We start from the raw sequence: 23,382 nt of genomic DNA on the forward strand, positions 1-23,382 counted from the left end.
GAAATTAATCATGGGAACGTGGTAAGTAGTGTTAAGAGAGGAATGGATATCTTACCATGGGAGCCTAGGACCACTTACGCAAGAAGGAGCTAGCTATCTGAGCAAGATTCTAAAGAATGGAAGGAGCTGGCGCCGCGGCTCACTAGGCTATTCCTCCACCTTGCGGCACTGGCACACCGGGTTCTAGTCCCGGTCGGGGCGCCGGATTCTGTCCCAGTTGCCCCTCTTCCAGGCCAGCTCTCTGCTGTGGCCAGGGAGTGCAGTGGAGGATGGCCCAAGTCCTTGGGCCCTGCACCCCATGGGAGACCAGGAGAAGCACCTGGCTCCTGCCATCGGATCAGCGTGGTGCGCCAGCCGCAGCGGGGCGGACATTGGAGGGTGAACCAATGGCAAAGGAAGACCTTTCTCTCTGTCTCTCTCTCTCACTGTCCACTCTGCCTGTCAAAAAAAAAAAAAAAAAAAGGAATCTCTCAGCAGAAGGGGATAGAACACTCTTTCCTGCATAGAAATGGCAAGTGCAGAGGCCTGGTGGCAAAGGAGCACAGTGCATTCTGGGAAGGGACCTGTGGCGGATGGGGTATAGCTGGGGAAGGAAGAGGTAACACAAGTTGTGGCATTGAAGAGGTGGGAGGTTGGGGTGAGGATGGGCCAGAGGGGACAGCAGTGGCCCAGCAGTGCTTCCCCAGCCTTGCGCGCTCTGTGTTCTTTTTTTCAGTCTGAGCACCACAAAACAAGCCCCCTGCTCAAGCCAGACCCCAGAAGTCTCCAGCTCTGCTCTCTCTACTGACAGCCGCCCTGTGCAGCTGAGAAGCAGAGCTAGGCAATGGTGTAGGCCCCAGCCTCCTTTGATACAAGCTGGGCTAAGGCAGCGCTGGGAGACAGCCTCCTGCATCCCCGGGGTGGCTCGCAGCTGTACCCAGGGAGATTCCCCGCAGCTGCTGGCAAAGCTTCTGTCTGTAGCACACATGGCCCAAGCTGGCAGGAGGGCTGCTGCTCTTCCACACATGCACAGAGTGGCCTGGCACCCAGGAGGTATCTGGAAAATGACCAAAGAGGGTAGCTGCTGCCCACCAGAAACCTGCAGGGAGCCCCAGCCACTGATTTGTCATTTCCATATAAAACTCTACATTTGGTTTGACAAGGCCTGCCTCCCGCCAGTCTGGCTGCAAAGATGCCTTTCCTGGCCCACCTGCTTGGGAGGCCCGGCCTCCACTTCCAACGGTCTTGCTTCTCTGTTTCAGACGCTGCTCAGATTCAACGCCTTGCTGAGGAAGCTGCTCATCATCTTCCCCCACTTCTGCCTGGGCCGGGGCCTCATTGACCTGGCACTGAGCCAGGCTGTGACGGACGTCTATGCCCGGTTTGGTGGGTGGCCATCAAGGCCCCTGGGGCGTGGCCCCCAACTCTGTCGACCCACAGCTGGGCTGGGACTGGGGCTGGGCTGGCACCTTACTGGTGTGGGATTGCCCTGCCAGCAAGAAGGGACTAGGCCGAAGAGCCAAGGAAGGGGTCAAGGACAAGCCTTTACTCTTCCTTGCCCTGACGTGGGGGGCCAGGGCTCTTGCTGAAGCCCTGTACACACCTGTTGGTGTAGCCGGGTCTTCCGGGGTGAGCCGGGCTGCCGACTGGCACTGGATTCCTACTGATTGCCAGTGGCCTCCGTCCGCAGGGGAGGAGCACTCTGCGAATCCGTTCCAGTGGGACCTGCTTGGGAAGAACCTGGTTGCCATGGCAGTAGAAGGGGTCGTGTACTTCCTCCTGACACTCCTCATCCAGCACCACTTCTTCCTCACCCGCTGGTACGTCCATGCTGTGCCCTGGTGGTGCCAGGGGCAGGTCAGTGTGTCCAGGCGTGGCCTTCACACAGACACGGTCATGTCCTTCCTCAGGGGCACCACTCCATGATAGCTTTTTACATGCTAAGAGCCTGGCTTGCTCCAAATAACAGGGAGAGACTGGTGGCAATAGGCACGTTCAGATGTGGGCCCTCTCAACTTTATAAGACAATGTGGTGAGTTTCAGCTCCTAATAGCACACCTTCCTAACTAGATCACAAGACAGTCATTTTAAGTCAGATAAGAAAAATAAAAAAAAATAAAAATAAAAAAAAAGTCAGATAAGAGATAAGTGCATGGCAAATGGCATTGGTGAAGGGATATCCAAAGTGCTAGGACAGATTTATACACTCAGGAGCAAAGAGAGATAAAGCTGGACCCTTTGCTGATTATAGATTTGAGAAGAAGGGCAGGTCAGGACAGAAGAAATAATTTATGAGCCACGTGCCAGGTGAGGATGGCCCGGAGCCTGGGGAGGGGGAGGAGCAGTGACCACGCCCCTGGCCCTGGAGATGGGTGGGCAGCCGGAGGGTCAGCTGGAGACCCCGAGCAGCCATTCTTCCCCAGGCTCTGCCTGCCCCTGCCTTATTCTGACCTGGGGGCTTTGCATCCCGGGCCAGCTTTCCTGGCCTCACCCAGTGTTCTACATCACAATCTCCTTAACAAGCTTGCCTCCTCTGGTCACTGTAAGCAAAGACTCCAAGACTTGCTTTTATTGATTTCTTAGAAAAGGATCTACCTTCCCCACTCCTGTGGTTGTGAGGCCTGAATGAGAAAGTGGGTGTCAACATCCTTTGAACACAATACAAGCAGGAAGTGGTTCACTTGCAGGAGGCTGTGTGAGGAATCCCTAAGCTTAGGACCCTCAGCCCCTGCAGGCCCCCCCCCCCCCCCCCGGCAGCACTGACCACACCTTTTGGCGGCCTTAGTGTGGCAGGGGGAAGGGCAGAGGGGCAGTTACCAAAACTGACTCATGAGCTTCTAGCGAGTGAGTCCTGCCTGCAGGTGGCCCGAGAGGACTAGAGCAGCGTAACGTGGTCTCCGGCTTCCAGAAGCTCACAGCCATGCCCCTAGGGAGAGGCAACCAAGCAAGGCGAGGGAAAGGGAGGAAGAAGGGGTACTCTTGGCAGAAGAGCAGGAATGCATGAGGGCCCAGCAGCCCCAGAGAGCGGGGCTCATGCTTGGGATGCAGGGAGCTCAGAGACCTGGGAAAGTGAAGGTGAGGGGGAATCAAGAGAAAGGCAGACTGGGTGAGGTCATGAAATGCCACCTGACCTGACGACTTGGGACGCGAGCCTGAGGACCTCCACCCCATCCCAGTGGCTCTTGGCTGGGCACCAAAATGACCTCCTCGCTGGTCTCCCTGCTCCCAGCCCAGCAGATCACTCACTCCCCTGATGGAAACATCCCAGGGGTCCTGGGGTGCCCTCAGGCTTCAGTCCTGCCCTCTCCACGGAGCAAAATAGGTTGACTGAGTAAATAATACAGAGTTTGCTAGACAAGACTTGGTGATGGACCAGATGTGGCCAGCTAGGGAGGAAGGAGACATGGAGGCCCAGATGGTCAGGGAGGGTTTCTAAGAAGAGGCTGTGTCTTGAAGGACAGAGGGTTCCCTTGGCAGGGCAGGGAAAAGGCACTGAGGGACTGGAAATGCACGCAAGGCTGAGAGGTAGGAGCCAGGGGCAGATGCCAGTGGTTGGAGAAGGAGTTAGTGCCAGAGATGAGCAGGAGCAAAGGGCAAGCAGTACCTGGGATTCCAGCTAAGGAGGTAGAGCTCTAACCACAGCTGATGGAGAGTCATGGAAGGTCTTGAGGAAGGACACTGTTTTGAAGAGGCTGAGTTAGTAGGCTGGACTGGAGGAAGTGTGAGCTTGGCTGCCAGCGCGCTTGCTGTAGCAGCAGGGTCCTGAGTCTTTACTCCGTGCCAGGCACTGTGCTGAGTTCGTCTTCACCATCATCCCATGAGGTAGACATGCTGATCCCACTCCCATCAAATGGATGCAAGGGGCAAAGGTTCAGAGAGGCCCAGTGACATGCCCAGCATCCTGCAGGGGGAGGCCAGCACTGGAACCCAGGGCTGACTCTGGGTGTGAGAACTTGACCTTGGCCCAATGCCTAATGCCTTTCCTGTTGGGAGCCCTTCTTGGAATTGAAGCTGTAGGGGACAGACACCCAGGTAGGAGCAGAAGTGAAAGAATAGGAAGAGAGGTCAGATGAAGAAGCACCAAGAAGCTGTACAACGAGCCCACTCCTGCCCCTTTCCTCCCTCTAGGATTGCTGAGCCTGCTAAGGAGCCCATTGTCGATGAAGATGATGATGTGGCTGAAGAAAGACAAAGAATCATTAGCGGGGGAAATAAAACCGATATCTTAAAGTTAAATGAGCTAACCAAGGTAAGGGCCTAGGTTAGTTTGGGCCCGTACATGGCACAATGTTGTCACTTCTGGGAACAAGTCGTGTGCTTTTGCAAGGAGCTTGTTCTCCTAATTGTATGTGGGGTCATCTCTCTTGTAATTTGTCTTCTGAGAACATCTCATTCCAAGGCAAATCCCCTGCTGTTTGCCTTGGGGACTAACACAGGACCACAGTGAGAGCCGCTCCCGCTGCGCATCACCAATGCGTCTCGGTTCTGTTCCTGCTCAGCACCTGTGAGCTGTGCCCGTGCTCCCGGCCCCCTCCCCCGGCCATGTTGGTCCGGAGCCTCCTGGTGCTGGCAGTGTGCTCCTGAAGCACGCTTCTCTCTGCCCCCTTCCTCTCCTGCTCGAACCCTGCCTCACTTCAGTGTCTCTGAACCTTGCAGATTTACTCAGGCACCTCGAGCCCGGCAGTGGACAGGCTGTGTGTCGGAGTCCGCCCTGGAGAGGTGGGTACCCGCAGACCACACATGAAAGGGCTCCAGGAAATCAGCCCTCGGCGTGACTCCTCCCCAAATACAGCAGAGTATGCAGCAGCAATGTGGTGGGAGCCACCTACATGGCTTCCAATTTTCTAGTAGTCTCAAGAGAAAGGTTAAAATGGGTGAAATTAATTTGAATACTGTTTTATCTAGTACACCCAAAATACTATCATTTCAGCAGGTAACTAATATAAATAAAATATTATTAATGATATATTTTACATTTGGGATTTTTTCATTCTGAGTCTCCAAAACCTGATGTGTGTTTTACACCCGGAGCCCTTGTCCACTGGGACAGATATGGTTCAGTGGCTCCGTAGATGCTTGTGGCAGCCAAGGTCTCAGATGTCTCCCGGGCCACATGCTGCCCTGGGCCTGAAATTCCAGACCTTCTCCGTGTTTTCTCCTAGTGCTTTGGCCTCTTGGGAGTAAATGGTGCTGGTAAAACAACCACCTTCAAGATGCTCACAGGGGACACTACGGTGACCTCGGGTGATGCCACGGTAGCAGGCAAGAGGTGAGTGCTCTCCTCATCTGTCTCAGGGTGTCCCACCAGGTCCCAGGCCATGTCCCTGTCCTGGCATAGGGGAGGAGATCTTTGAATGTCAGGGTAACTCTGAGACCCTGAAGGATCTGTATGGCAAAGGCAGATCTCAGAATGTACGGTCCCCAAAGCCCAAGACACAGGTGTGCTGGAGAGTGGAATGAAATCGTGAGTGTTGAGATTTCTCTGTCACATGACTTCTTAGAAAGTTCTGAGAATCACTAAGTCAGTGGTTCTTTGTTTGTTTAAACACTTACTTATCTATTTGAGAGGAAGAGTTACAGAGAGAGGGATAGAGAGAGAGAGAAAGGTTTTCCATCTGCTGGTTCACTCCCCAAATGGCCACAATGGCCGGAGGTGAGCTGATCCAAAGCTAGGAGCTTCTTCCAGGTCTCCCACAGAGGTGCAGGAGCCCAAGGGCTTGGGCCTTCCTCTGCTGCTTTCCCAGGCCATAGGCAGATATCTGGATTGGAAGAGGAGCAGCTGGGATAAGAACTGGCGCCTATATGGGATGCTGGCGTCACAGGCGGAGGCTTAGCCAGTCCAAAGTCAGTGGTTCTTAATCTCTTTGGGGTCATGGACTCTTTGGAGTCATGAACTCCTGTACCCTCTTCCTATAAAAATACTTCCTATAAAAAAAGTCCTATGAAAAAAGACACCATTGCCTCCAACTACCTCCATTCACACACTTTAGCAAAAAGTTTCAGGAACTCCACTGAGCCCTGAAGTGCACTGATGATCCTGCAGGAGCCCCGTGATGCAGCCTCCTTTCCCTGGGCTCCTTCCAGATGTGAGGTCATTCAAAGGACCTCAGGGGCCCAACTGGCATTGGCCTTTTGTGTGCTGATGCCTGGCTTTGCCAGACCAAAAGCACAAAGGTAAACTGGCAGTGCCCTTGGAGTCCAGAGGGTGACAAGTGCTCATTGTAATCAGGTGTCTTAAACAGACTGGTGCTCCACAGGACAGTGCAGTGAGAATAAACTCTCACTTGTTTACCTCTTTCCTGGCTGCTCCTTGAATAGCAAAGCTGACACACAGAAGAGGTGCCTGGAGGAACCCTCTGCCCTGGTTATAAGTGAAGTTGGGCACTGCTGCCATCTGCCCAGCCTCTACTTGACCAGGGCTCCATCCTTCAGCTGAATGCCATCCTCAAAATGACCCAGCGCCCAATGGGCAGGGGGAGTCCTGGGCACCCTTCATTAGTTCACAGGGGATGAATCTGGTTCCTGACCTCCCACGGCTATCCCTGTTGGATCTACAGCAAAGGGAATGGCAGGAGTGGAGCCTGGTCATGGCTGAGTCTATCTCACCCACAGATCCAGCCCAGCCGACAACCAGGCAGGTAGATTCATGGGAGTGGGGAGATGGGGAAGGGTGTGATAGGAATTTAACACAGGACATCTGGTTATCATCCAAAGGAGACACAGGCTGGTGTCCAGAGGGCAAAACTGAGCTGGAAGCTAGAAAGAAACCACAGGTTTAAGACACAGGTTGAGGGGCCAGCACTGTAGCATACTGGGATAAACCACCATCTGCAGTGTTGGCATCCCATATGGGTGCTGGTTTCAGTCTCAGCTGTTCCACTTCTGATCCAGCTCCCTGCTAATGTACCTGGGAAAGCAGCAGAAGATGGCCCAAGTGCTTGGGTCCCTGCATACCTGTGGGAGGCCTGGAAGAGGCTCCTGGCTTCTCCTGGCCCACCCCCGGCCATTGCAGCCATTTAGGAAGAGAACCAGCAGATGGGAGATCTCTCTTTCTCTCTCTCCCTCCCTTCCTCTCCCCCTCCCCCATAATTCTGACTCTCAAATAAATAAATAAATTCTTTAAAAAAGATACAGGTTGAGGTTTTCTGCTGGGGTAGCTCCCGTGAGTTTGACCAAGTATTCTCTTGGCTCCTGGCTTCCCTGAGTGGTTTTAACTGGCCCATTCATATCTTTGGTGGCTTTTGACACAGTGGGGAACCCCAATGGCCTTTCTTTGTCCCACCCTATTGCATTCAAATTTTATTACAGACCCTAATTTATAAGGGGAGAAGGATGTGAGTTGACCAAATAGCCTATGTATAGTTTATTTTTCTGTTAAGGCAATATATTTTCTATTAGAATGTGTTAGTCTAAGGGAGTTGATAGAACTCATTTCACTTCATCGCTGCTCCCTGCTAGCCTATTGCTCTGGGTGGTTAGCAAGTTGAATCTCCTTTTATTGACAACATCTCAGCCAATAAATACAGATGAAGAAGTTTATTCCCACTGGGAGGTACCCATCTTTTTTAGCTAATTCCCAAATATCTGGAAGGGATTAAAACCCACAGATTGTTTTCTTACTTTGTTAAGTTTCTTAAAAAATGTTTATTTATTTTCATCTAATTGAAAGACAAAGAGAGAGAGTGATCTTCTGCCCACTGGTTCACTCCCCAAATGCTTGCAACAACCAGGGAGTCATAATGTGCATTCCCAGGGTGCACATTAGCAGGAGGCTGGAATGCAAGTGGAGTGGCCAGGACTCAAACCAGCACTCCAACGTGGGACGTGGACATCCCAAGCAGGGGCTTAAGCCACTGCAGCACAACACCCACCCTCAGACCATTTTCTTAAGCCTGATCTTCCTTTGCTTTTCAATCCACACAAGGTGAGCCAGTTTAAAACCAAAGCTAGTTTTGGGTAAGACCCATCAATGACTCCTAGACATGGAAACTTGGAAAGATCTCCTGAGCCAAGGCTCAGAACTCCTGAAGTTCGGCAGTTTCTAACCAAAGGGATCTGCTTTGATTTCTAAATGTTGTGCATATTTCTGAAGCAGTGTGAGAGAAGACAAGGGGCTGCATCCTCGTCCTGGTGGCAGCAGCTGCCCCAGCCCAGCTCTCTGCTCACCTGCTCTGTGCAGGAATCTCACCGATTGCTTCTTCTTCTTTCAGTATTTTAACCAACATTTCAGACGTCCACCAAAGTATGGGCTACTGTCCGCAGTTTGATGCGATTGATGACCTGCTCACGGGGCGAGAACACCTTTACCTTTATGCCCGACTTCGAGGGGTACCAGCCAAGGAAATCGGGAAGGTAAAAAATGGTTTGCCGTGGCCACAGAGGGCTTTGTTAAACCATAAATAAGCCTGTTTCATGAGCATGTATTCATTTAGAGATGAGAAACTGGAGCATATGTCTACTTGTTTATTCCAACCAATGCTTAGCAGTGTCTACTGCATGCCAAGTACTGTCCTGGAAGAGGGGGATAAAACTAATGAACAAAAAAGACAAAAAAAGAAAATCCTTTCCTCATACCTAACAAGACAATGAATACACTTCAACCCAGCAATCACATTTCTGGGAATTTACGCTGAAGATACACCTCCTGGAGTACAAAATGCACAGGCACAAGGTTATTCATTGCATTTGTAATTGCAAAATACTGAAAATTACCTACATATTAGGGCATAGTAGATTGGTTGAATAATTTATAGCACATTCATACAGTAAGGTCTTATGTAACTATAAAAAAGGAACAAATAAGAGCTCTGAACTGATATGGAATTAGTTCCCATGGATATTGTTAAATGAAGAAAGCAAAGTGCTAAAGAGCACATGAGGAATGCTACTTTTATGCAAGAGAGTAAGAAAAATAAGAAAGCTTATGTATATCTGCTACAAATAGAACACATCGGGAAGAAGCCAGGAAGCACTGAACTTGGTGATCAAGAAGAGGCACCTGGGGAAGAAGGGAAATGAGAGAATAACATTTCTCTGAGAATCCCTTTTTGAAGAGTTTTGACTTTTGGAAAAAAAATTAGAACGGAAAGGGAGTAAAAATAAAAACAAGAAAAACCTAATGTTGAAAGTAAACTGAAGTAAATTAACCCAAGTTCATTTCAAACAGATATTGTAATCACACAAAAGAAGAGAGAACTTGAACACATAACTGATAAACACACTTGTTACTATAAACCCACAGACCTGGGCAGGGTGGTATGGGGGAAACATATACTAATAATTTCTGGGCTCTTTTTAGCCTATTTACTTTTTATATTGGTATGGCCATATAAATCAAGAAACAATTTTAGGTATGTTATAGGATTACATAAGTAAATAAATAAATAAATGTGCTTATGTCATGGGGAGCCAGAGTTCTCCCTGGGCACATGATAATATAGAAAGGGCGAAAGCAAGAAGGAACCTGTCTGGGGGACTGGAATTGGAGAGGTCACTGTGAATGCATGAAATATTTATCTACATGTGTTTATGTGTGCACATGGATGTGTTCATGTACAGTGCACACATGCACGTGTGTGTGTGTGTGTGTGTATATATACAGATGGGGCCTCTGACAGGGCCAGGAAGCAAAAATACCCCATAAGAATGAGCACACATAGTGCCCAGATTTGAGTCTCAGTATCTTTTTCCACTAAAAGGGACCACAATTCCTCAAATGACATATTTCAGAGCTGGAACAGCAGAGGCATAAAATGGGCCTGAAACATCTTTTTATGCCAGAAAGTAAGATTTCTTTTCAGTTGTCGGGGGAATGTCACAGGAACATAAGGCCCATCTAGGATGGGCTCCCAGTGGCCAAACACAGGAAAAGTTCAGCCATGATGCGTTATAGGATGCTGGGAGGCGGCGGGAACTCATGAATCATGCTGTAAAATAGAGAAATCAATAAGCAGGAGGGAAGGGAGAGTTCTGCCCACACTGGGTGCTGCGAGGCGGCCGGTCAGGGTGGAGAAGTTTTGGAGTGGGGGCATGGTGAGAGACGGGATTGCACAGGGATCAGGGAGGGGTGCTCGCGCTCGGGGAAGGTTTGCATGAGCAGCTGTGTGTGGCGTAAAAGCACCTCTGCACAGCTTGCTCACTGACGGCCAGGAGAACTCAGACAACCCCGAACTGGGTGATCAAAATCAATGCCACCTCCGAGGGACGGGGGACATCAACGCCTCCGGCATGATGCCCTCAAGAGGACGCGGCTTCAATTACACAGCCTCCTGACTGGGAAAGCTGTCACTGAATCTCATCATGAGGAAGGGGCAGGCAAACCCCAGGGCAGGAGCGTGTCATTTGTTTTAAAAGGAAGGACCATATTCTTCAAAACCCTCGAAGTCCCAACACGCCATGGCCCTGAAAATGTCCCTGATCATGCGACACTGATCAGACAGAATGAGTGAGGGACAGCAGACCACCTGTCATGCTGGACAGGGAAAAAGCACGAAAGACAGCGCGAGTCAGCTGACACACCCGAGCCCCGGCGGCCGATTCCACAGTGTCCTGACATGGGTCGCTGTCCCGCGGTCAGGTGATGGCAGGGACACCCCGCTCTCAGGAAGCACGCACAGGAGTATTTAGCAGGGAAGGGCCAAGATGGAGCCGGAGAACATGGCGTGGGGAGTGGGAGTGGGGAGAGTAGGGTTTATGAAGGCTCTTTTTACTGTTTTTATTCTTACCTGTTTGCTAAGTTTGAAAGTATTTCCAAACAAAAAGCTTCAAATGGAGGGCAGATAGTCAGCAGATACGTCTACAATAAAACAGCGAGTACATTGGAGAGTGAAGGTCCTGAGGAGTAGAATATAGCAGGGGAGAGTTGCTCTTTCAGATAGGATGGCCAGAGGAAAACTCAGAGAAGATGGAGGGCAGAGAGGGAGTCACGGGGCTACTCGGGGAAGAATGCTCCAGGCTGAGGGCACAAGTGCAGAAGGTGGAAGCATGGTGGACTGGTCTCCAGTGATTTTCCTGGTTTCTTCCTTTGTAGCACACACATACATGTACATAGTCTTTCACATACATGCACATGCAATACATGCACACACATACTTACACATATGCACACTTATGCATTCACACACGTGCACACATAACTTGCACATACTTACATGTACACATACTCGCACATGCACATACACATACACACACTTATACCTGCACAGTTTCACACATACCTGCATGCACATTTGCATACACACACAGTCATACACACATACACACACACTTTATCATAGTTCCATGCAGAGTCCTCTCAAGGCACAATCACACTCTCTCATTTACTCCGTTTCCATTGGTTCTTGCTCCTCCCCATTCTGTGATTACAGTGGCTATGGCTATGTTTGCCAGAGCCTGGTTCAGTTCCAGGCTCATAGTAGGTGCTCCACAGAGTGCGAGGGATGTGCAAGACCTCAGGTGTGTCCCTGTCTAGAGGTGGCCCTGGGAGCCATCATCTCACACAGACTCTAGGAGTCTTCGTCTTCCGCACCTGGCCATAGTCTAGGAGAGAAACGCTGTCTGGCGCTTTGTAAGGCTGCCGGCCACTTCCAAGGGGCTGCACCTGAGGACCAAAGGCGCAGAGCAGAGCGGAGACTCATCTGGCCCTGACCCGGAGCAGGACATGAGCTGGCAGGGGCCCTGTTTGAGCCTGGCTGGGTCTGACATCCTGGAGGGGGGAGACCTGGGGGCCAAGGCTTTGGATTGGTGGAGGTGTAGCACATTCCCTTGTTTGTCTCCTGCGGGCTTGACGACCCATGAGGCCCACACACTGCCAGGATGGTGGGGTGACGGCATCCTTCCACAAGGGGCACCGGAGACAAGTTTCAATGAACATGTCCGCTTCATTAACGACCACGCACACTTTTTGCAGGCAGAAGGGGCGTAACTAATTCAGGGCAACACAAATTCTACAGGATAGAACTGATATTAGTGCCACTATGCTTCTCCAATCAGCTGTAAGGCCACATAGCTGGGATAGCTTTCCAGGTGGTCCTAATGGGCCTGGGCTACACCGGGGAGCTGTTTACCTGACTGGCAATCACAGGGCCCTTTAACTGGGAGCAGGAGTGGGGAAAAGTGCCTGGGGCTCCTGCTGCCTGCCAGCAGTCAGGTTGTGGGGTCCTTCCTGGGAGGCGTGGTGTGCCATGCCCTCTTAGCCTCCTGCATGGGCAGGGCAGGCAGACTCCCCACCAGCTACAGTATCACCCACGTCTTCCCTCACTGCCTTTCTCTTGCTTCCCTAGGTTGCAAACTGGTGTATTCAAAGCCTGGGCCTGTCCCTCTACGTGGACCGCCTGGCTGGCACATACAGCGGGGGCAACAAGCGGAAGCTCTCCACAGCCATCGCACTCATTGGCTGCCCGCCGCTGGTGCTGCTGGTGAGAACACTGCAGGCTGTGGACACAGACAACCCCCAAAACTCAAACCAAGTGCAGCATCTCTTGGGCCAGGGAAATGTGTGCAGATTTAGAAAATCCAACAGCTGCTTCTTATTTGCTCTGTTCCTTATATTGCTCCTTGTGAGCGAATCAGCCCAGAGTTTGATCCACAGCTATGAGAAAACAGGCTGGTCTCATCATGAGTTCTGGGAGGTCTCTTGTGGGTCCCAGGTTCAGCTCAGCTCTGTGAAACGCTGGTATCTGATCAGAAGTTACCGCTGCCTGTGGGATCCCCAGTAGACAGGAGGGTGGACCTGGCTCAAAGGCTTTTGTACTCTCACCTGAGCTAGACCAGACCTGAGGACCCGTGACAGGCAACCTGAGATGTATGCGGACATGGCCACGGGACATGGAGGGAACCAGAAAAGTCACCCAGGCCATCTCCAGGCCTCCTTCCACATTTGCTGTTTTTTCCTGTTTCTAAGGATAACTCCACTATTGCCTTAATCAACCCACATACAGGTTGAAATGGGTCTGGGGTATATATAGCACCCTTCATTCTCTGAGTCACCTCCTGCCTTCTGCAGCCTGAGCCTGGGTACCCTATCTTGGCCCATGGGGGAGTGACCGTGCGCATTGTCTGCCAGCTCACTGCCTTCAGCCTCAGAGCTGCTCGGGGTGGGGGCAGTCTCCGGAGAGCACAAGTAGCTGGGAGAGGCCAGTTCCAAGCCCACGTCCCCCTGCCATCCCCCAATAGGATGAGCCCACCACAGGGATGGACCCCCAGGCACGCCGCATGCTGTGGAACACCATTGTGAGCATCATCAGAGAAGGAAGAGCTGTGGTCCTCACATCCCACAGGCAAGAGACTCCCAGAGGGTGGGGCAGGTGGGGGGGGGGGGAGTCCTCCCCTGCTCACCTCCTCTCTCCCGCCCCACAGCATGGAAGAGTGTGAGGCACTGTGTACCCGGCTGGCCATCATGGTGAAGGGCACCTTTCAGTGTCTGGGCACCATTCAGCACCTCAAGTACAAGTAAGCAGATGGAGGCGGGTGCGCCTTCTGCCACTTTTCGTGGGCTTCCACCAGGCCCTGTGCTCTCTATTGACTTGGGAGGGTCTTGCTGCCCCTGCTTCCAGGAGTAAAGGCAGGTGGTGGCAGGGCCTGGTCCTCCAGCAGCTATAGGCCCAATGCCCAGCCTATAGTCCACCTCATCCATACCAAGGTGCTTAGTATACCCAGCGGAGCATCCAGGCAGGTAAGTGATTGAAAGAAAGGTCTAGTAGATCAGCTGCACTTAGGGAGGTAGCGAACTTGACCCTGGATTGCTGAGCAGCTACAGCTTGGACACTGCCTAGAAATCCATGGGGACAGTAGCACAGGAGGTTACCAGATCTGTGTCAGCAACTTCTGGTACCCAGCTGCTGGAGAAATGGATGTGTCCCCATTCCTGTCCCTCTCGTGCCTCAGTATGCCCTCTATGGAGAAGTGAGAAGGGAGTATTCCCTGTGAGGAGGGATGGTCAGTTTTTAGGAGCTGAAAGGGGAGAGGCACAGGCCTTCCTGCAGAGAACAGCACTTGATCATGGAGGGCACTTTGAAGGCGGGGATAACTGGCACGGTGGGTACACACTCTCTGCTAGACCATCTTCTATCCACACGGGGGCCACAAGCAGGAGGGAGGCATCCAATGGCCCTGGCAATTCTGCTTGCTTCTGGAAGCTTCCTCAGCAAAGTACTGCCTTCCCAAACCTTTGTCCCTGGCCGGGCTCAGGAAGGGCAGGCAGCCTTTGCCACCACTCGTAGGCTCTGGTCCTCTACAGGGACCTGAGCTCTCCACGTGGGGCTAAGACCCCCTCTAACTTCAACAAGTACATGTGGCCCTGCACCACACACGCAGACCTCTGCTGCCTGATATCGAATGGTTTCTCCCTAGGCCCCCAGTACTTCTGAGGAGTCTGCTCCTTATCCTGGGATCTCCTCAGACCAGCCACTCAGGGAGACCTGTTCCACACTGTGCATGCCCTAGGTTTGGAGATGGCTACATTGTCACAATGAAAATCAGATCCCCGAAGGATGACGTGCTTCCTGACCTGAATCCCGTGGAGCAGTTCTTCCAGGGGAACTTCCCAGGCAGTGTGCAGAGGGAGAGGCACTACAACATGCTCCAGTACCAGGTCTCCTCCTCCTCCCTGGCCAGGATCTTCCAGCTGCTCATCTCCCACAAGGACAGCCTGTTCATTGAGGAGTACTCGGTCACTCAGACCACGCTGGACCAGGCAAGTCGGCCCCAGGGCCTGCAGGCACTGAGCTGGGTGGTGCAAAGTCCAGGGTGAGAGAGAGGCATGACGTTCCTGATTTTTTTTTGTTAAGATTTATTTACTTGAAAGGCAGAGTAATGGTGAGCGTGAGAGAGAAACAGAGAGATTCTTCATACTAGTTCACTCTGCAAATGGCCACAATGGCCAGACCTATGCCAGGCCAAGCCAGGAGCCAGGAACTCCATTCAGTTCTCCCACATGGGTGGCAGGGCCCCAAGCATCTGGGCTTCATCTGCTGCTTTCCCAGGCACATTGGATGGGAGCTGGATTGGAAGCAGAGCAGCTAGGACTCAAACCAGTGGTCACCTGGGATTCCTGCATCGCAAGTGTCAGCCTAACCTGCTGCACCACAAGGCTTGCCCCAGACATTGCCGATTTTTAACGCACTCTTGTCCCTCTGTCTCTTAGGGTGGAACTTGGTAAATCAGAAGTGTTTCCTAAGAATAATTTAGTCATCAGCAAACATCACTGATTTTGTTCTTTATATCATCCTTCCCCCACTGTAACATGCTACTGCATTATTGCTCATTTGCAGTGATGTCTTTTTCTTTTGAAATCAACTTTATTGGTATGTGACTAACATACAATAAAACACATCCACGTTGGGACCTGCATTGTGGCGTAGTAGGTAAAGCCTCCACCTAGCGATGTTGGCATCCCATATAGGTGCTGGTTCAAGTCCCGGCTGTTCCACTTCTGATCCAACTGGGGTAAAGCTGCAGGAGATGGCCCAAGTGTTTGGGTTCTTTGCTTCATCCAGCCTCGCCCTGGCCATTGCTGCTATCTGGGGAGTGCACAAGTGAATGGAAGATCTCTCTCCAAGGCTCCTTCTCGCTCCGTAACTTTCAAATAAATAAACAAAATCTTTAAAAAAATTATGTTAAGTGTACAGTTTCATGAATTTTGATAAGTGTATTCTCTGGATTTTTTAAAAAATGTGATTGCTGTTTTATTGTTGTGAAATTACCAATTTTTAAAAAAGATTTGTATGGCCAGTGCTGTGGCACAATGGGTTAAGCCACAGCCTGCAGCACCAACATCCCATATGAGCACCAGTCCAACTCCAGGATGTTCCACTTCCAATCCCACTCCCTGGTAATGCCCCTGGGAAAGCAGCAGAGGATGGCCCAGGATCTTGGGCACTTGCACCCATGTGGGAGACCCAGATGAAGCTCCTGGCTCCAGCCTGGCCCAACCCCAGCCATTGAGGACATTTGGAAAATGAACCAGCAGATGGAAGATATTAAAAAAAAAAAAAAAGATTCACTTATTTATTTGAAAGTCAGAGTTACAGAGAAAGGGAGAGGTTTCCATCTGTTGGTTCACTCTCCAGATGGTCCCAACAGCCAGGGCTGGGCCAGGCCAAAGCCAGGAGCCAGGAGCTTCTTCTGGGTCTCCCATGCAGGTAGCAGGGGCCCAAGTACTTGGGCCATCTTCTGCTGCTTTTCTCAGACCATTAGCAAGGAGCTGGATCAGAAGTGGAGCAGCCAGGACATGAAGCAGCACCCACAGGGGATGCCGACATCACAGGCAGTGGCTTTACCTGCTATGCCATAGTGTTGGCCCCTAAATGACCCATTTTTAAGTGTACAGCTCAGGGCCGGTGCCATGGCTCACTTGGCTAATCCTCCACCTGCGGCGCCGGCATCCCATTGGGCGCCGGGTTCTAGTCCCGGTTGCACCTCTTCCAGTCCAGCTCTCTGCTGTGGCCCAGGGAGGCAGTGGAGGATGGCCCAAGTGCTTGGGCCCCTGCATGCGCATGGGAGACCAGGAAGAAGCACCTGGCTCCTGGCTTCGGGTCGGGGCTGCGCCATTTGGGGAGTGAACCAATGGAAGGAAGACCTTTCTCTCTGTCTCTCTCTCGCACTGTCTATAACTCTACCTGTCAAATAAATTAAAAATAAATAAAGTGTACAGCTCAGTGGCACGAAGTACGTTCACATAGTTGTGCACCCAACATCCCCATCCGTCTCCAGAGAGCTTTTCATCTTGCAAAACTGAAACCCTTGTCCAATAAGCAGTAACTCCCCATTTTCCCCCCAGCCGCTGGCAGTATCCCTTCTACTTTTTGTACTATGAATTTGACTACTTCATACCTTGTACACCTAGAATCTTACAGCACTTGTCTTTCTGTGACCGGCTTGCCTTGCTTAGCACAAGATCCCTAAGGTTCACCCATTTTATACCATGTATCAGAATTTAATGGCTGAATAACATTCCATTGTGTTTGTGCCATATTTCACTTATCCACCCATTCATTTACCAGTGGGCATTTGGGTTGTTTCTGTTTTTTTTTTTTTTTTTTTTAAGATTTTTATTTATTTATTTGAGAGGTAGAGTTACAGACAGTGAGAGGGAGAGACAGAGAGAAAGGTCTTCCGTCCGCTGGTTCACTCCCCAAATGGTCGCTACAGCTGGAGCTGCCCCGATCCGAAGCCAGGAGCCAGGAGCTAGGTGCTTCCTCCTGGTCTCCCACGCAGGTGCAGGGGCCCAAGCACGCACCTGGGGCATCATCTACTGCTTTCCCAGGCCATAGCAGAGAGCTGGATGCAAAAAGGAGCAGCTAAGATTAGAACCGGCGCCCATATGGGATGCTGGTGCCACAGGCGGAGGATTAACCTGCTCCACAGCACCAGCCCTGGTTTTGTTTTCTAATAAACATCCTTAAAGACCGTCCAGTAAAGCAGCAGGCATGGGTAAGCCTCCATCTACCCCTTGAGGGCTGGCTCCCCTGCTCCCCTGCACCTTCTCATCAGCAGGTGAAGGCCACACTGGGCTTCTGAAACAGGAGTCATGGCTGCACCGAACACTAAGAACAGAATAGAACAGAGATCACCTCTTTCTCAGAGGATTGGAAAAAATGCTGCTGAGAATCCACTGCATCTGGGTCCCAGAGGTTTTGGAATCCTCCAGCAGAAATTCCTTTGATAGCTAGGGAGTCTAAGAAGTCCTGGGGCCGGTGTTGTGGTGCCATAGGTTAAGCCACTCCCTGTGACTCTGGCATCCCATATGAATGCCAGTTGGAGTCCCTGCTGCTCTGCTTCTGATTCAGCTCTCTATTAATGTGCCTGGGAAAGCAGCAGAAGATGCCTGTGTGCTTGGGCCCCTGCCACCCACGTTGGAGACCAGGATGGAGTTTTAGACTCCTGCTTTCACCCTGGCCCAGCCCCAGCCATTGCACCCATTTGGGGACAATCTCCCTGACTTTCAAATAAATAAATCTTTGTTAAATTATCAATAATTCTTTTCTTATTTTATTTAGTTTTTTAAATTTATTTATTTGAAAGGCAGAGTTAGAGAGAGGCGGAGAGAGAAACAGAGAGAGAGAGAAAGAAATAGAGAGAGAGAAAGAAAGAGAGAGAGAGAGGTAGGTCTTCCATCTGCTGGTTCACTCCGCCAAATGGCTACAATGGCTAGAGCTGGGCCTATCCGAAGCCAGGAGCTTCTTCCAGGTCTCCCATGTTAGTGCAGGGGCCCAAGGACTTGGGCCATCTTCTACTGTTTTTCCAGGCCATAGCAGAGAGCTGGATCAGAAGTAGAGTAACCAGAACTCAAACTGGCACCCATATAGGATGCCAGCACTGCAGGCAGTGGCTTTACCCACTAAGCCACAGCACCAGCCCCATAAAATACATCTCAACAAACAAACAAACAAAAAGAAGCAAGCCCTGTCCACGGGCTTCTGTGGGTGTGCCAGCCTCCCCTGGGCAGGACAAGTCACACCAGCACGCTGTACATTCACTGTGGCTGACAGAGAGTGAAGAGGGGAGGTGTGCGTAGTGTGCCATTTTTCCTGGAATCATCTACCTACTCTTGCTCTCCTTTGCTCCAGGTATTTGTGAACTTTGCTAAGCAGCAGACTGAAACTCATGACCTTCCTTTGCATCCTCGTGCTGCCGGAGCCAACCAACAAGTCAAGGTACTCAGACTGATCCATTGTCCACAGCCCACTGACTGGGAGAATGAATCAAATCAAGTTGAAGCATTTTGCCAATAAGCAAAGACACTCTCATTCCTCCCAACAAATGTCTGGATTGCAAAAACAAAACAAAACAAAACAAAACAAAAATACAGCTGAAACACTCCTCTCCAGGCAAGGCTTATGATGCATTTTCCCCTTCTGCTCCACTAGTAGCAACCAAATGGCTACATGGCAAGGTTGACTCTGCCCCTACCTCCCACCTGAGAGGGTCCAGAAATGCTTAGGTGAAGGCACCTGTCCAGGGAAGGCTTGAAGAAATTTTTTAGGCACTATTTCTCATTCCAATCCTGCAGTTGCTGTTGTTGATAGAAGTCAAAACTTATTCTTTGAAAGCCACTTGCAGATATGAGCCCTTGTTTAACTCAGAATACATACTTGGTCAGCAAAATTGTTTCCTAAGGCTACCAACAGCCTCCCCATCCCTCTTAAGGGTTGATGCTAGCTCACCTCTGAGCCAGGCCCAGGACACAGGTGTTCTATGTTCTCCAGCAGTTACTCCCCTCTTTATTGGATGTCACCATTTTTCTATTGTGTTTGCCACATATTGCTTATGAATATTAGGAGACCCACAAGAATGCATTTATTAAATTGGTAAATTTTTAAAAACAAATGTGTGATTCAAAACCCCTGACTTGACAAGCACAACACTCATTGTGCTTTCAGAGGCTTGCGAAACCCCATCTGTACAGCATTGTGTGTAAATAAGTCTGTCGTGAAACAGATAGTAAATATGCCCTTGTTTCCAATTCACCACTTTAAAATAATTTTCCTTAAATATCCTACAAAAGAGAAAAAGGGGATTCCTCTCACAGGCTCCTATAGGGAGAGCGTTCACAGTGGCCCGTGCAGAGGTGACTCTGAGCTTCAGGAAGGCCAGTGGGCTGATGGTTTCACAGCTCCAGACGTCTTACAACCTGGAGATCAGTGTGTCTGCTTCTCGCTATCCTTCTAAGTTCTTCACAGGACTCAGCCTTGGAACACATCTTTTGACATGGGGTCCTATGTACTCTCACAAAATAGGTGAAAATAGGTGAGGGTCAAGGTTTTTCTAGAGAAGTATGGGATAATCAATTAATTTAGAAACCTCCTAAATGGGTTGATCATTGCATGATCATCACAGGTGCTTTCCCAAATCAGGAACAACTCAGACCAATTTTTGATCCTATTCTTACACGCTGGTGATTTCCCCAGACAACTTCTGTCCTCATCCTAATACTTTCAGAAGTACCCAAGGCTTTGATCACGATTGGCATGCCATCTCAACGCATGTTCTCAGTCCTAAATACTGTACTAGTCCTCTCCCTAGGAGGGTGTGATTTTTAAACTAGATGATTGCATAAACCACGTTTTCCTGGACTGGGAAAGCCTGTGTCCAACCTGTTCCTTGCCCTCACAACTGGGTATTGGTACAAGAAAACTGCCTGCACTTTGTAACTGGAGACAATGTCTCCAGGTGGAAAGTTGGTCACCTTGGTGTCCACTCCTCAAGGAACATGGACTTGGTGCCCAAGCTCCCCTCTGGCACCTGCCATTCTGAACTCCACCAGAACTCCCTCCTTTTCCTCCCAACCTTAAAACTTTTCCAATGAGCCTGCTCTGCAGGAAGTGGGTAAAGAGAATTCTGTACCTCAAGGCTGTCCTTAACTATAACTTCTTGGCTTTTAAGACAGTAACAGCAGGGTAATTTATTAGGCTAAAAACTAAAAGGACTCCATAACCACCTTTGGAAATAGCACTGGGCTGCAGCTTCCCTAACATGTGAGCTGTCTGCACACAGTGGCGGGAGGCATTCTAACAAGCATCTGGATTTCAGAACCAGGGCCCTGAGAGATCATCTGGCCTACCAGCTCATAAATAAGGAAATAAACAGTGCCTCTGGCTGAGCCTCTTTGGAGATAGACTGCCTACTGCTTAACTTTTAAAAACTCCAGATGCAGCCAGGCCACCTCTCCGGGATAATGGGATGACAGAAGCCATCTGATCTCCTTCCGCAGGTCTGATCTCCTTCCACACGGAGCACTCCCAGCAGCTAGAAAGGAACTCTGAGCAGCTGGAGGGGCAGGAGCCCTTGCCCGATGGTCATCCAAACAGCTGGCCAGCAAAAATGATCTACTGCAGCCAAAACAACACACATGGAGCTTACAACAAACTCAAAATGAGGCTCTTCAAGAAGGAAACACAAACTGACTCGTTCACCTGGAACACGTAATGGTGGAACTGACTCAGCCAAACAAATTGGAAACCCTTTCCATCCAGGTGATAGAAGCAGGAACACCAGTGCTTCCTACTAGTGACCTTGGTCTCAGTATTGCTGTCATTTCAAGTGGATCTGCTTTTGTGTGTGTGTGTGTGTGTGTGTTATTTTCAAGGAAAAATAAAATGCAAATGCACTCATCATGAACAACCCTATTCACTCATTTCCCTGGTATGAACCATCTGGTATAACTGTAGATATTTTCTGTTGAGTGTGTGTAGCTCCATGTCATTGCCAAAGGCTACTGTGTAAGTTGTTGCCACCAAGTGCTATGAATGGCAGGATTCTACAACACTGGGGTGGAAGAGAATGAACTTGTCTTTTTTTTTTTTATTTGTAAGGCAGAGTTACAGAGAGGCAGAGGCAGAGAGAGAAAGAGAAGTCAGCCGGTGCCGCGGCTCACTAGGCTAATCCTCCGCCTTGCGGCGCTGGCACACCGGGTTCTAGTCCCAGTCAGGGTGCCGGATTCTGTCCCGGTTGCCCTTCTTCCAGGCCAGCTCTCTGCTGTGGCCAGGGAGTGCAGTGGAGGATGGCCCAAGTGCTTGGGCCCCGCACCCCATGGGAGACCAGGAGAAGCACCTGGCTCCTGCCTTCGGATCAGCACAGTGCGCCAGCCGCAGCTCGCCGGCCGCGGCGGCCATTGGAGGGTGAACCAATGGCAAAAGGAAGACCTTTCTCTCTGTCTCTCTCTCACACTGTCCACTCTGCCTGTCAAAAAAAAAAAAAAAAAGAGAAGTCTTCCATCCATTGGTCCACTTCCCAAATGGCCACAATGGCCGGAGCTGGGCTGATCCAAAGCCAGGAGCCAGGAGCTTCTTCTAGACCTCCCATGTGGGTGCAGGGGCCAAAGGACTTGGGCCATCTGCTGCTGCTTTCCCAGGCATAGCAGCCAGGACTCGAACTAGCACCCATATGGGATGCCACCATTGAGGCAGCAACTTTACCTGCTATGCCACAGCGCCCGCCCCGAACTGGTCTTAATGTTGTTGTCGTTATAGGACTTGAAGAAAACATGCAACTGGTAATGCATGCAAACATTATCCACTGTCAACTAGGAATTATCTGAATCTACATTTCATTTTTGCCTAGCTTATCTGAGCGCTACATATAGGTATAATTAGGACACAGACAAGGAAGCATGGACAACTGAGAGAGGACCCTTGGTTGGCTCTGAGATCTCACATGTGTTTATAACTGTTTAAAGACAGGACTTACCCATAGAGTGCACTTCTACCTCCACGGTGCAAATGTGCGTCTTCTATTGGCTTAATCTGGTCTTGACTCTTTAAAAATCTACCACTGATCATAACCACAAATGAGGGTCAAAATAGAGGTTGGGAAAGCCCAGGAGCAATGTGTTGTTGAAACTTATATCACAATGTTGCTTCCTGGATGGCCATGTAATTTAAGTTAAGCAACTAGGATATCACAGTAAAGAAGACTCCCCGAGGGAGGAGACGAGCAGTCATTCATAGTGGGTTGTGCAGGTTTCAGAAAGGAATCAGGGACTGGAAAGAGCTGGGTTAGCTCAGCTCACCTCCTGCCTCTACCACTACACTGAGCTCCCCAAGGGCAAGATCTATGTCTTTTTTTACCCTGTTTTTTTTTTTTTCAGCACCTGGTACACAGAAAATACTAAAAAAAAAAAAAAAAAAAAAATCCAAACTGAAAATCCAGCAAAAAATATACCAAAAAGAAGTAGGTCCAAGAAAATGATATCTAAAAAAAAAAAAAAAAAAAACCACCAGCAAATGGCAAGTTGAGCAACAGACATGCTATGCTTTAAAAAAGACTAGTCACAGACAGTAGGCAGGAGGAAAGTCCTGGCCCAGTATGCTTGGATTTGAGGAATATTCAAGTGGGAAGCTTGGCCCAAACTTCCTGAGAACATGTTACATCAGTTGAAATTTCCCCCAGTCTAGTTTGATAAGGGAGACTGGTATGGAAGAGGAAGAGAAACTGGAAAGTCAACTCAAGAAATGCAAGCACTGGGACCAGCACTGTGGTACTGTGGGTGAAGCCACTGCCTGCAATGCCAGTGTCCCATGTCAGAGTGCCAGGTTTAGCCCCAGCTGCTCCACTTCCAATCCAGCTCCCTACTAAAGCAACAGATGATTGCTCAAGTACTTGGACACCTGCCACCCACATGGAGACCCAGATGGAGTTCCAGATGCCTGGTTTTGGCCTGGCCCAGCTGCCTTAGCCATTTCAGCCATTTGGGGAGTGAACAGCAGATGGTGTGTGTGTGTGTGTGTGTGTGTGTGTGTGTGTCTCACTCTCCCTTTCAAATAAATAAATCTTTAAAAAAGGGAAGAAGGGAAGGAAGGGAGGGAAGGAAGGAGGGAGGTAAAGGAGGGAGGTAAAGGAGGGAGGGAGGGAGGGAGGGAGGGAGGAAGAAACCACTAAGGGGATATCCCAGGCATGTGACTTGCT

At 50.2% G+C, this 23,382-nt stretch overlaps 1 protein-coding gene across 1 annotated transcript in view; it reads left to right on the plus strand.

Annotated features, from left to right (window-relative positions):
• ABCA4 (ATP binding cassette subfamily A member 4) overlaps window positions 1-21,099 on the plus strand; it is a 137,859-nt gene extending 116,760 nt beyond the window's left edge. The window contains exons 39-50 of the mRNA XM_051857469.3: window positions 1,242-1,365; window positions 1,670-1,799; window positions 4,108-4,228; window positions 4,636-4,698; window positions 5,142-5,248; window positions 8,190-8,331; window positions 12,261-12,395; window positions 13,153-13,256; window positions 13,336-13,428; window positions 14,422-14,671; window positions 18,546-18,632; window positions 20,690-21,099. Coding sequence (XP_051713429.3) covers window positions 1,242-1,365; window positions 1,670-1,799; window positions 4,108-4,228; window positions 4,636-4,698; window positions 5,142-5,248; window positions 8,190-8,331; window positions 12,261-12,395; window positions 13,153-13,256; window positions 13,336-13,428; window positions 14,422-14,671; window positions 18,546-18,632; window positions 20,690-20,695 — 1,362 coding nt within the window. The 3' untranslated portion in view covers window positions 20,696-21,099. The remainder of the gene's footprint in view (window positions 1-1,241; window positions 1,366-1,669; window positions 1,800-4,107; window positions 4,229-4,635; window positions 4,699-5,141; window positions 5,249-8,189; window positions 8,332-12,260; window positions 12,396-13,152; window positions 13,257-13,335; window positions 13,429-14,421; window positions 14,672-18,545; window positions 18,633-20,689) is intronic.
• The last annotated feature ends 2,283 nt before the right edge of the window (window positions 21,100-23,382 follow it).

This window comes from Oryctolagus cuniculus, chromosome 7 (genome assembly GCF_051225735.1).
Source record: "Oryctolagus cuniculus isolate XC-2025 breed Fujian yellow rabbit chromosome 7, ASM5122573v1, whole genome shotgun sequence".
Taxonomy (NCBI): Eukaryota; Metazoa; Chordata; class Mammalia; order Lagomorpha; family Leporidae; genus Oryctolagus; species Oryctolagus cuniculus.